Consider the following 12,715-nt stretch of genomic DNA (forward strand, 5'->3'; position numbering starts at 1 on the left):
AAAAAAAAAATCCCATTAACATTTGATCATGTGATCAACCGCTGTGGCTACACACACTCAGAAAAGGAGCAACGACTTAATAATGTCTGTGCACCAGATGCCATTACATGTCTGGATGTGACAGAAAACCACATGTGATCTCTGAAATTTATGTTTAAATTAATTAATCGATAAAAGTGGAAACTTTCAAGGAAAACGTCAAGCACAACAGAGGCTGTACCTTATTTTTTCTGTGCTGTTGTTATTTTGGAGTAGGGGTTTATTCTAAATAATAACCACAACCAAACCTGAACAAGTCAAATTTTCCATCTAAAACCTTTTTTAAACCCACAAAACCACACGAGAAAAACAAATGAAATTTAATTTTAATTAATCCTGCAGAGAAACCATATTTCTGCCACAGAAACAAGAGAGAGATCCAACAAGCATGACTAATATCTAAATAACAGAGAAGCTTCTGAGGACATAAAACATAATAACAACGTAATAATAAAAGTTTTCAACCTAAAAAACCAGCTGTCTTCTGATCTGTATTGCAGGGGGATTACAGACCAGCAGCTGGACGTCAGTGGTTGGACTGGTGGACTACTTCAGTGAAGAGTAGACAACGTCTGGATCTGGTTTAACGCCTGAACACAAACACACACAGTTAAAAAACAGGATTACAAGCTGGAAACAATTAGCTCATCACCTGCATTAAATGACATTAAGAAGTCAAACTCTCTCCACCTCGACAGAATATTTCTCTGACAAGCTGAGAAGTGAGATTTTGAAACGGGGACCATCACCATAGCTGCAGCATGTCTGCAACACCTGAGAGTGAGCAATAACATGCGTACAGCATACCTGTGTGTATGTGTGAGTGCACATGAGTGAGTGTGCGTGTGTGTGTGGATGTGTGTGCGTGACAGTTAAAACACTGTGGGTGTAGGTAACTCCCTAGAGGTCATAAAACCCATCTCCCTTCCAGACCACAGTTATCCAGTTACAAATGTTGAGACCCCCACCCCAGCATCCTCTGGGGAATTTCCACTCAGTGGGGGAGGTCTCCTACAATCTACTCCTAAGTTCACAATACAATCAGCCTTTATTATATTAAGGGCAGTATCAATGTCTCTACAATAGTTCTACATTCTATGATAACACATTTCTAAACTCTAAAATAAGCTAAACACTCCTACACAGGATATATTATTAATAACTTTAAAAACAATAATTGGAATTGCAAAAGTTGGAATTTATTTTTGAACTGTTAGTGACTTATTTTTTTGAATGGTTAAAGATGTATGCCACTTAGATAGAGAAAAAGAACCAACCAATGTTCATCCAGTAGATGGCTACATGTTACAGATATCATGTCCAGCAAGTTCACAACTATCTTTTATATTTGGCTCTTTGATAGGAAACTGGTTGTTATCAAAATCTATTTCCATTGTACAGGATTTCTCTTTGTTAAATCAGACACCACAAAAAGATGTTATGTAACCAAATTTAAAGGAGCTTGTTTGCTTCTTTCAAAATATTAATTTGTATTGCTGGACTCCAGGGTATGATGCATGATTCACAGTTTATTCTGGCTCTTGGTGCAGCCCCTCACTTGTTTTACCCCCCCCCCCCCCCCCACACACACACACACACACACTTCTTGTGATTATGAAAATTCACCAAGAGAGGATTTGGGTGCAGCTACTGTCCCTGAGGTGAACATTTTAAGTCCCCCCTCTTTGATTTCATATAAATTAAAGAGTAGAACAATAACTGGTTCACAGGGATTACTTGTGCATACACTAATGTAATTATTACAAATGCTGGTCATATTTGATATGAATATGTACCACGAACAGGATATAAATGACAGGAAATCAAATAAAAAGAAGTCCAGTTAAAAAAAGAAAATGAGCATTATCTGAATAAAAAAGTTGGCTTGTGTTTGGTTCTGCTTTTATTGTGCAGAATGTTCATTTTTCCCTCTGAAAATACAATGTCCAGATGGTTAATTGAACATGCATTAAGACATACAGAGCAGCTGTACCTGGGCCTTCTTGTTCTGATGGTTTTTAGCCCATGACTGATGCCTTCAGTTCTCATTGCTGAGTATACAGCGACTGATTCTGTGTCTGCAGAATAAAAAGATTTCAGTTACTACAACAGAATGACTCCTGTTACATTACTGAACTAAAACAAAACCTCTGTTATTAATTTGTTTTATGCAGCAGCATGAAAAGAGTTAGTGATGTTTTTCACAAACCACAGCATCTGATGAGCGGTTTTTTTTTTCCTAATCCTAATACCTCTGCTGTGAAACACACAATGACCACGTAGAAGTGGGGGAGAGTTCTGTGAAAAGGCAGGTGGACGGCCGCAAAACTGGCAACTTTTTTTTTAATGCAGACTGACACGCTTCACCACAGAGCACAAAGTAAGCATGTTCTCACACCAGGAGGAAGCTGCAGCTGTGGTTTTAAAAAGTTCTTGTATTAAAGGACTGTGTGAGCTGATTTTGGCAATTATGTCTCATTAACACAGATTATAAACTATTAACTAGCACAGATATGAATCAAAAGTCCCAACACACCTTTCATTTAGCACATACGAGGAGGGTGAATCAATGCAGTAGCACCTTTAAGGTTACATGTGTCCCTAAGAAAATGAGCTGCAGGTTGAACAAAAAGATATTCTGTTCCTTCTAAAACAGTAATGATCACCATTAAACCGCCCGATCTGTTCCTACATCAATATTGAAAATATAACTGTAGTCAAATCAAGATTCTTTGCTTGAAGCCTCACAGACAGTGTATTGATGTTGACACACACACACACACACACACACACACACACACACACACACACACACACACACACACACACACACACACACACACACACACACACACAGACACACACACAACCTGTGGTGTTCCCACCAATGCACACAGTGCTAATTACTAAATATTAACAAGCTAATAAGATGGTAAAGATGATGAATTATACTATACCATTTCAAAGGTTTTAAATTGTTAGATCAGCCTCAGTTTTAGCTGTAAACTGGAGCTGTACCTCTCATCTTTGATTTGTTTTTCTTGTCTTTGATGTCTTCTGTTCTTGCTGTTGAGTAGACTGCATCTGTATCAATGCCTGCACAATAAAACACATATGAAGAGCATCGCTGTAGGTTGTGCAGCTGATAATAGAGCTCTTTGTAGACTATTGGCTGCTGCAGAAATCATTATGTGAACATGAATCAGATCTTTTCATTTAAATTATTTAGTTTAATACAGTCAGATTTAGAATTTATATCTAGATGCTTCTAAAATGTTGGTATCATCTAAATATAAAGCACTTATGTATAACACATATATATTGCTATATTTATGATGACAAACAGGAAACTGGACGACTGCAGACCAGTTAACATCTGTTAACCACAAACCACAGACAAACAGTTCAGCACACAAAGAACAACACTTGGTGATTCTCACACACACACACACACACACACACACACACACACACACACACACACACACACTCAAAAATAATAATAACAATTTTGATTTCAGGGTTAAACTTGAGCCCTAATTATGAAATAAAGAATGTTCATTTAGTTCCTAATCATTCACCATTTTGTGTTTATCTAACTATTTATAATGCATAATCTCTTTAGTCTCTTAAGCCCCAAGCCTACCTGATCTCCTGCTTTTTGCCCCCGTATCAGGGGGCGTTGGGGCTTAAGAGGTTAATCGTCTATTATATTGTATAAACTATTGTGAAAACACAGTAATATCTATCAACTTAAAACCAAGTCTAAATCATTGGAGGTTAGAAAGTGTAGTCTTGTAAACCATGTTGCCAATTTCCTAACAAACCAACAGAAGATTTAAAATCCCGTCTTTCCTAACAGACCTCACTAAGCAGGCACACAGTTTTCTAACATTGTTGCTTCATTAACAGGTTAATTTACAGTCAATAAAATCAGTAGGTACGTACACACACATATTTATATTGAGTACAAACTCTAAAAAAGCTCAGACATCCGAATATCAACTTTACCTTTCCTATGAATATATCTCACTACCAGGAGAGCAAATGCAATGACTGATCCAACAGATGACAACACAGAGAGAACAGGAAGGGAGAGTGATGAAGGGACGGATATATCTGGAGGTGTGGTGGTGTGTTTGTCTAAAACAAAGCAAACACAGTCATTAAGTTGTCGTCACATTATGAATGTTGAAACCTGCAGAAACACAGACAGGTGAGTGTGTCACCTGTGACAGTGATCCAGCTGGATGGAGACTCTCCATGACCGCTGATGTCACACTTGTAGAGGCCTTCATCAGACCTGGAAACATGCTGGATGGTCATGTGACCTGTAGGCTGCTTCCTGATGAGGGAGCCATCTTTATAGAAAGCAGCTGGGAGGTTGGAGGGAGTGGTCTTTGTTTTACAGAGCAGAGTGACGTCATCTCCCTCCATCACAGGGAGGACAGGACTCTGCAGGATCACTGATCCACCTCAACACAGAGACAAACTACAGCATTTCATCCATTTACACACAGCTTCATCAACACTAACTCCACACACTCAGCTTACCAGTGACTGTCAGGTTAACCATGTTACTGATGGGACCCTCTCTGGACTCACACCAGTAAACTCCACTGTCCTCTGTTAAGATATAGCTGATACTGCAGGAATTCCCAGTAGATTTGCCCCACTCAGCTCCACATTGAGTCTTGTTTTCTCTGCTTGTGTTTCTCCTCAGAGTCCATCCAGCAGAGCTGTCGTCCTCCTCACAGCTCAGAGACACAAAGTCATCTTTAAAGAACTGAGAGCTGCTGGGACTCACAGTCAGACGAGCTGTGAGGGTGAAAATGACATTGCCATTGTTAAAAGGATGTTTTGCTGTATCTGCATTGCAACTATCCATTTTTAAAGATCCAATATGCAAACATGAACCCAATCAGGTCATATCAGTGAGCATTTATCAGGTTTAAACTGTGACAGAAGAAGGTTACTGACCTTGGTTTGTTCTGTAGCTCAGCAGTGACATCAGAACTAAAGAAATAACACTTTGAGGTGAACATTCTTTTTTTTGAAAAGCCCATCCATGCATAACAGAACCAAAGAAGGTGCTCACTGTAGGAGTGGATGCTTTATTTTATCATCTGTCACATTTCCAGTTTAGAAGCCTTAGACAGGTCTGGCCTGGATCTGGTGTCAAGCCAGCACTGCTGGCTGACTTCTGGCGTGATCAGTGGTCTGTCATTCAGATGTGGGCCAGACCTGACGTAAATGGCACGTTTATGTGATGCCATGCCACATCTGGACCGATTATGATTTGGTTTATGTGGCCCAGGCTCATAGAAAACTGTCTGGCCTGGATCCGGCATCAAGCTGGCTGACTGGTGTCATGGCTCGGTGTATATCAACCAGATTGTTGCCAGGTCTGGCAATGATGACACTATTTATGTTCCTATTTTCCTATTTTAGTTAGAAAACCCAAATGCCATGTTGCAATACTATACTGCTATGGTAGCCAAAGTTTTTAAATGTACACATTATCCAAATCTTAGTGACGGTTTACTCATGTTTACCACTGCGTGGCTGTAGCTCAGGGGTACAGCAAGTCAGCTACTGATCAAAAGAAGTGTGTCTGCAACTGGCCTGGTGCTGGCCCAGATCTGGGCCACCAAAGGGCCGTCATTCTTTGTGGTATATGGGCCATGTGTAAGCACATTGAGTGGGCCAGTTTTGCTATGTGCGATTAAGCACCATCTCTGATTGTGTTTCATTATGTCTTTGCCAAGCTCTCTATTAATGATAAGAAACAAAGGGCCACGTTGCTCAGACAGGGATCTGCAGAGAGAAAATGTCTTGGATACAGTTACTGAAGAGTAACTGTATCCAAGTTACTCTTGGATACATTGACCCACTCATGTTTCACATACTGTTGTTTTCTCAACAGACAGAAGCTACACTGAACTTTGGTTGAAAATATGGACGATCTGACTTTGCCTTGATGGGCAGGAAAGCTTAACTTAAAAAGCCCAAAATGTTTCTTGTGCTATTGGGACTGAAGTCCAAACACTTGTGGCTGACTATCTGTTTTTAAAATATGAGGAATCTATTTTGTAATCTGTTTAGTCTTCATTTGGGACAACTTCAGATATCTGAACTCGTGGGTCCCTTCCTAATTTCTTAGGTTTTTGTCACACTTACATGTTTCAGATCAGTAAACAGGCTTAACTTGTTTTGGGTGTTTTCTTTCACCTCAATTTGTCGTCAGCAACATGTTTCAATAAAGTTTTTGATGAGAAAATAATAAATATGAAAATTATTAATTAAATAATTACTTTAAAAAACAGCTGATGAAACAAACACAGAGATTCTACTTACAGAGCAGACACAGCACAGATGTTTCCTTCATCATCCTTCTCACTCATTTGAGCTCTTTTTCATTTCTGTCACTGACACCAAGTAAAGCCCGCCCTCTTCCTCTGAGAAGGAGATTTTCTATTGGTTCAAACACAGCGATGTGTACAAGTACACACATATACACAAAACTCGCAGCTAAAAACAATTTCCATCTAGTTAAAGAGAAAGACTTGTTTAAATGACTTTCTGGTTCACACTGGAACAATGCAGGAGAAGGACTCACAGCTTAAAGCCTTTTATCTTTTTCTCTTTCCTCGGTCTGTACATCCTGTTTTCATTTCCCGTGTCTCAGTATCTCACACCAGACGGGTAAGCATGTCAGGTGAGGAAGATTTATGAGGAGATAGGAGGCAAGGCAACAAGGGTTTAACTAAATGAAGTGTTCTCGCCAAGGAGTCTAATTTTAAAGTGATGTCATATATAATGTCTAAAAGAAACTGCATCATAAATTGTTGGTGTAGCCCTGTATTAGCCTATGATTTTATAATGCTAGGTGTAAGATTTTATATATGTAGTCTTCCTCCCTCCATAGTTCCAGCTGTGTCCCACACACTTCTTTTTACACAGTGGAGGTAAAAATTCTTGTACAGGATGTAAATGACCTTTAAATTTGGTAAATATTTTTACGTTTGTTTGAAAGGTACTTCGGTTTTATTTTGAAATCCAGGCTTTTATTTTGAAACAGGAAACTGGCGCAAAACCGTTACAGGGCTGTTAGTAACGTTTCTTTTAGGATATGGTAAATAGTGTGCCTTAAAGTGAAAAATATATACGTTTACTTTGCCAATTAGTAGGCTACCTGGCTGACAAGGTTTGTTAATGTTTCCTTTAACGGAATAAGTTACATGCAATCAAAATGTCGTTTAATAGAGTTTATGTTGTTAACCTTGACCTTGACCTTTATGTGTAGTTGTAAGTTAGTGAGGTGATATAATGAATTGAGTGATGCAAATTTGATGTATATGCTATATGAGAGCAGGAGAAATTTGTTTCCTTTGATCTTATGGTATTAATATTGTTGGTTTTGTTTTGCTTCTAGCTCTTACGGTGTCTTCACTGAATGTTTAAATAAAAACATTTCCAATAAAACCTCTGTGAAGCATCAGTATAAGAGACCATCATTCAGCCAGGGATGCTACACAGGATATACCTGTACATCCTCCATTGTGGGCCCTGCTGCATTATGGAGCATTATGGATGTAGGAGGCCTCAGAGTTTAAACACTTTTATCTCGTCTTGAAAATCAAGCAAAACTGTAGAACCTTTTCTCCACAGGTATAATGACAATTTATTTTCATCTCAAATCATTTATTCATGCCTTCATTTATTTATCTTTTTTCATTTTCTCTTTTTAAAGACATGAGCAATGTTGTAGATGATCATGCCACACTCTAATAACACCCTACATTGAGTCACTCATTTTAAATGTGTTTGTGTTTGTAGCATAAAAGTTCTGCACACATTCAAGTTTGTATCAAACGACGATTAAAATATTTCTTGTCACAGTGTTGGTTTGAGAGAAAGTCAAACAGGTTTTTTTTTTCATTAAATCCTTTCTACCTGCAGGTTTCTGGCACTGCATTCCTGCTCAGTGGTTTGTTTGTTTTAAAATAATTCCAATAATTCCAGTTAGAAAACGTCTGATCAAAACCCACAGCCATATGAAGGTAGTTCAGAATGGCCTACAGTATCCGAGTTGTACAAAGTCAAAACAGCATCAACAGAACAACAAGTGAGGGACAGGTACAGGATCATACTGATATGCCTGTACTTTGACTAACAAAGTATGGGTGCAACACAAAGCTTCCAGCAAATGTCAGTATTCAAACATTCAAAATCTTTCACCAGGATGTTAGAAGGATGGTGTCAGACCTACATAGTAAACCTCTACAGCAGTCTGTATGTGGGACTCATGCTGACTGCTTCCACAACATCCTTTATTGACTGGAAAACAGAAACAACACTTGGAAAATGGAATAAATGGGATTTCTAGCTTTTAAGATTTAGGTTTTTAAGGGAACAGCAGTAAGTGTTTTCCACTGTTTTCTATCTTTAAATAGAACAAACTGAGATACAAAACATGCAGAAGTCATTCGAAGCATAACATAGTTCTTAAAAATTGGAGGCTGATAGATGAAATAAAATAGCTGTTGAGCTGGCTGCTGGGATGTTGTTAGCTGGTAGGATAATCAGAGTTGTAGAGTGATGTTGTTTGCAACGAAAGACAAAGAAATTCCCGCTTTTTATTTCTGCCTAAGTCATTGACAGACACATATATACACACATGTACATACTGCAACAAGGGATATATATAGTAGAGCAGTGGTTTCAGGGTGTGGTGTCAGGGGAGGCTGATATGCACCTGATCTCCATCAGCCTCCCCTTTAAGGATGGTGCCAGGACCGGAGGAGGGCGGTGTGTCAGTGTGTGCAGAGCAGCTGAAAACCAGCTCGAGTTACATAAAGGTAAAAAAAATAAAATAAAAGCCACCAGAACGTGCAAAGCTCGTCACAATATCCTTCACCGTTACCATTGTGACTCTTTTCCTACAACGCACTTCGGTTCATCCAACAGTCCAGCCTACCAAACGTCACTCTGATGCGACTTGCATAAAAGTGACGTGCTCAAGGTGTTACAACAGTATCAGAACTCGAAATCGAAAATGGCTGCCGTGAGAGCATCATCGTGGTCCATTTTGTTCAGTGTTGCCCTCTTTGTGTTCGTCTCTGCAGGTGAGATTTTAGCTGATAAAAACCAAATGATGTTTCCGTGATGTTTACAGAAGATGGCTTATATTTTAACTATATTTCCCTTAGGAGTTAATTATGAATGGGCTCGACATGTCCGTGTATGTGAAAGCGACACGAGGCTGGGTGGACTTAACATTTGTCACTGTGATCCAGAATGCACAGAAACAACAAGTCAACTTGTGTGTCAGTGTTACAGTGCAATGAAAAAGTATTTGCCCCCTTCCTGATTTTTTTTTATTTTATATATATATATTTGTGGAAAATGGCCCGTGGTTCAACGGAGTCCCAAAACCTTAGCCAACTTCACTTTGTCAGACAGGATCTATTTAATGGATTTCTTGATTCAACAGGTCTGGCAGCGATCAGGCCTGGTGGTTAATCACAGTTCCAAAAGTTCATTCTGATCAAGTTTCCTTCACTGAAAATGTTACTTCCAGTTAAACAAAATCAACTTTTGGGATTTCCTGGATGATTGAGATTAAATTAGGATTTAACAAGGGTGGAACTTATATAACTTTTCTACACAAGGCCGAGAAGGGTTGGATAGGTTTGACAAACATGCCAAAAGTAAGAAATCAGGGAGGAGGCAAATACTTACACTGAACATGTAGTTTTAGGAGTCATATACATATACAGTCGTATGTATACAGCTACAAAGGTCTTTGTTAAGCGCTGTACTGTAGCTACAGAAAAAGCAGCATGCAGAGACTTGAGATATAATGGCAGGGATGCTTTCTTTTCTGTACTGTGTTGGGTCAATATATAGACATTGCATATCAGAAATCTCCATATCCATTCTGACAAAATCGTACAACAAACTGAACCTGGTAGTTTGTGGTTGCCCATATACAAAATTGTTGAATTCGAAGCTGTCGGCTAAGGCAAGCTAGCTTGGCTAGTTGTGTTGATGCATCACAAACATAGTAGTTCATGTTCAGCTATTTGTGATGTGTTTATAGTTTTAGGGAATATTTTCAAGTCTTAAGAAATACAAAAGAAACCTATGGTCTTTCAAATTATTTTTAATTATTTGCTTATTTTTCTATGGTCTCATTAGAGTGAAAAAAGACAAACGTATCAATAGCTAAAACAACTTGTCAATCACAAACAAACAATTAAGATTCAATGTGCCTCATATTCTCAGTCGCACTCAGTTTCCAGACACCAACATGCTCAGCAAAAGGTTTGATCCTTTGAAGAAAGGACAAACCGATGAATGCTGCAAGCATGGTTATGTGCATTGTTCATATACAGTCTTTATAAAAAAAACCCTTATAATAATTGTTTAACACACATCGATGCAAAGTCACCAACATTAGTCAAATTTTGTGTAAAAGCAGCAATAGAGATTGAAAATGTGACGTCACTCAGGGGTAAAACCGCAAAGAATTCTGGGAACTCGTGGCAAGAGGTACTAGCGCACGCAGGCTTTCAATTGCATTCAGTTGTACAGCGATAAAAAGAAACACAAAAAATGGCAAGAAGCTGTTGTATTATTAACTGCAATAGCCGGTCGCGTGACAGCCACGGAAAGCCGACGGGTAAAGAGATCGGTTGTTATCGGATTACGTCGTTGAAGAGAAATTGTTCGAGCCATGTTTCCGAAGTAACAAAGAGGCGACGGATTGCAGCCAGTCAAAGACAAAATATAACGTCCCAGAACACTCCAGCTCACAGGTTAGTCTGCTCCAAGCATTCCCACAAAGGTCAGTCTGCTATTGTAGTTAATGCGTCATTTTTCTTAACATAATTGGTGATATAGGTTACAAGCAAGTCTGGCGCTGAACAGAAATTGTCGCGCTATGCTCCTTTGTTTATTGTGCATAAATAGTGAATTGTCCTGACACAATATTGCGTTTCGCTTCTGTTATTACCATGGTACATTGACAAAAACATATACTTTTATTCACAGGATAAAACAGTTGTTTTGTATCACTAATTGCCCAGTACGATTACAGCATACAATATTATTGTCACTGCTACATTTCTGTAATGCAACCAGAAATTATTTCCACTACTAATTAATTACCGTTGAGCTCAAAGGTTATATTAATAAACGGTTAACGAATGTGTATTTATGACGACGATTTGTGAGACTGGTAAACTTATGATATGTACGATGGTCTTTACTTTCTACACGGTGCATTTCAAGGTCCTGTACCCATCCGTCAGTAAACTGTACCTGGGCTTGTTGCAGTGACCTGAAGTTACTAAACTTCATGAGTGTATGCACTCACTCCAAGAACCGTATAATTATAAATATGAGCGTGGTGAAAGTTGGGCAGCACGCTAACATATTTTGTCCCTCTGTGTGCTCGTAAGGGTCTGACCCTTTCACTGGTTTGATTTTTTTCCTCGTATCTTTTCTTTGACTTTTCATCAAGTCTGTCTTTGTACGGACCGGCATTGTTCTCCTTCGTTTTGTACATTCCTCTTTGGGGGCAAAGAAAAAGCAAGAATTTATTGGAACCGAAGAATGAACGTTTTGCGGTGCTGCAAATGCTTGCGTTTGATGCGGTACTTGGATTGTTTTGCCACGAGTTCCCGGCATGCAATGCGCGAAAGTCACGTGGTCTGTCAATCTCTATTAGTGAATTAATATTTGCATTTATTTAGTTTATTTGACAGTGTACACTAGTACACTGGATTTAAATCAAACAATCAAGATGCTAAAGGGTTGACCTTCATCTTCAATTAACAGGAATTTTAGGGTTTTTTTATACACAGTCCCCTATTTTCAAAGGCTCAAAAAGTAACTACACCATTTTCTGACAAAGAGATAAACTGAGTATGTGCTCATAGTTATTTACAAATGTCATTTGTATGTTTTTAGGCCTTTTTTTTGGTTTGTTTGTTTCTGTTTTCTTTGCTTTGTGCAGACAGTAGTTTAAAAGATAGAGTTGTGTTCAAAATAATAGCAGTCCAACATGACTAACCTGATGAATCAGTGTTTTTGGTATAAATCACATTATTACATGGCAAATAATTCACCAGTAGGTGTAGTGCAGAGGTCCCGAACCCCCAGGCCACGGACTGGAGTCGTTTGGTACCATGAGAGTTGAGGCTCGGGTGTGAAATTTATGGTTTTAAGGGTTTTTATTGGTTTTCATCATTTTTATCGTTAACTCATTTTCCCTGGGTCTTTTCCCGTGTGTTATGAATAAATCTTCCTTTTTTGGTACTGCTATACTGTTTTTATTTTGTTGTGTTTATCCGCAACACCTTAAAGGTCGATCCATGAAAATATTGTCAGACATAAAACGGTCCTTGGTGCAAATTGCTGGGGACTGCTGGTGTAGCAGAATAAGAGAAACCAACAGACCCAACATTCATGATATGAATAGTGTGTGTAATTGACAGTGTTGGGAAGGTTACTTTTAAAATGTATTCCATTACAGAATACAGAATACATGCCCCAAAATGTATTCTGTAACGTATTCCGTTACGTTACTCAATGACAGTAACGTATTCTGAATACTTTGGGTTACTTAATATATTATCATGCTTTTTACAACAACGTGAATGTACTA

The 12,715-nt window shown here is 38.6% G+C and overlaps 3 protein-coding genes across 5 annotated transcripts in view; 1 reads left to right on the forward strand and 2 right to left on the reverse strand.

Moving 5' to 3' along the window:
* The window catches only part of LOC146713288 (alpha-2,8-sialyltransferase 8F-like), a 50,469-nt gene that overhangs the window by 12,678 nt on the left and 25,076 nt on the right, over positions 1-12,715 (reverse strand). The gene's annotated exons all lie outside the window — the stretch shown is intronic.
* LOC146713289 (putative butyrophilin subfamily 2 member A3) overlaps positions 1-12,715 on the forward strand; it is a 29,014-nt gene that overhangs the window by 10,944 nt on the left and 5,355 nt on the right. The gene's annotated exons all lie outside the window — the stretch shown is intronic.
* On the reverse strand, positions 401-6,494 carry LOC146713291 (low affinity immunoglobulin gamma Fc region receptor II-like). Of its 3 annotated transcripts, none has more exons than XM_085446578.1 (7): positions 5,020-5,576; positions 4,594-4,857; positions 4,269-4,514; positions 4,051-4,182; positions 3,058-3,135; positions 2,033-2,117; positions 401-629 (listed from the first exon to the last, which is right to left on the reverse strand). In XM_085446578.1, exons 1-7 carry the CDS (start codon positions 5,111-5,113, stop codon positions 623-625), a joined length of 906 nt encoding a protein of 301 aa, XP_085302704.1. In that variant the 5' UTR covers positions 5,114-5,576; the 3' UTR covers positions 401-622. The 3 variants fall into 3 exon arrangements, with proteins under 3 accessions (XP_085302704.1, XP_085302695.1, XP_085302685.1); XM_085446569.1 differs by lacking the exon at positions 401-629 and adding an exon at positions 6,397-6,494 and having other exon boundaries at positions 1,779-2,117; positions 5,020-5,055; XM_085446559.1 differs by lacking the exon at positions 401-629 and having other exon boundaries at positions 1,779-2,117; positions 5,020-5,581.

The sequence above is a fragment of the Copadichromis virginalis genome, linkage group LG3, assembly GCF_057382275.1.
Source record: "Copadichromis virginalis isolate Kocher_CV1m ecotype Utaka linkage group LG3, C_Virginalis_male_GT1.1, whole genome shotgun sequence".
Taxonomy (NCBI): domain Eukaryota; kingdom Metazoa; phylum Chordata; class Actinopteri; order Cichliformes; family Cichlidae; genus Copadichromis; species Copadichromis virginalis.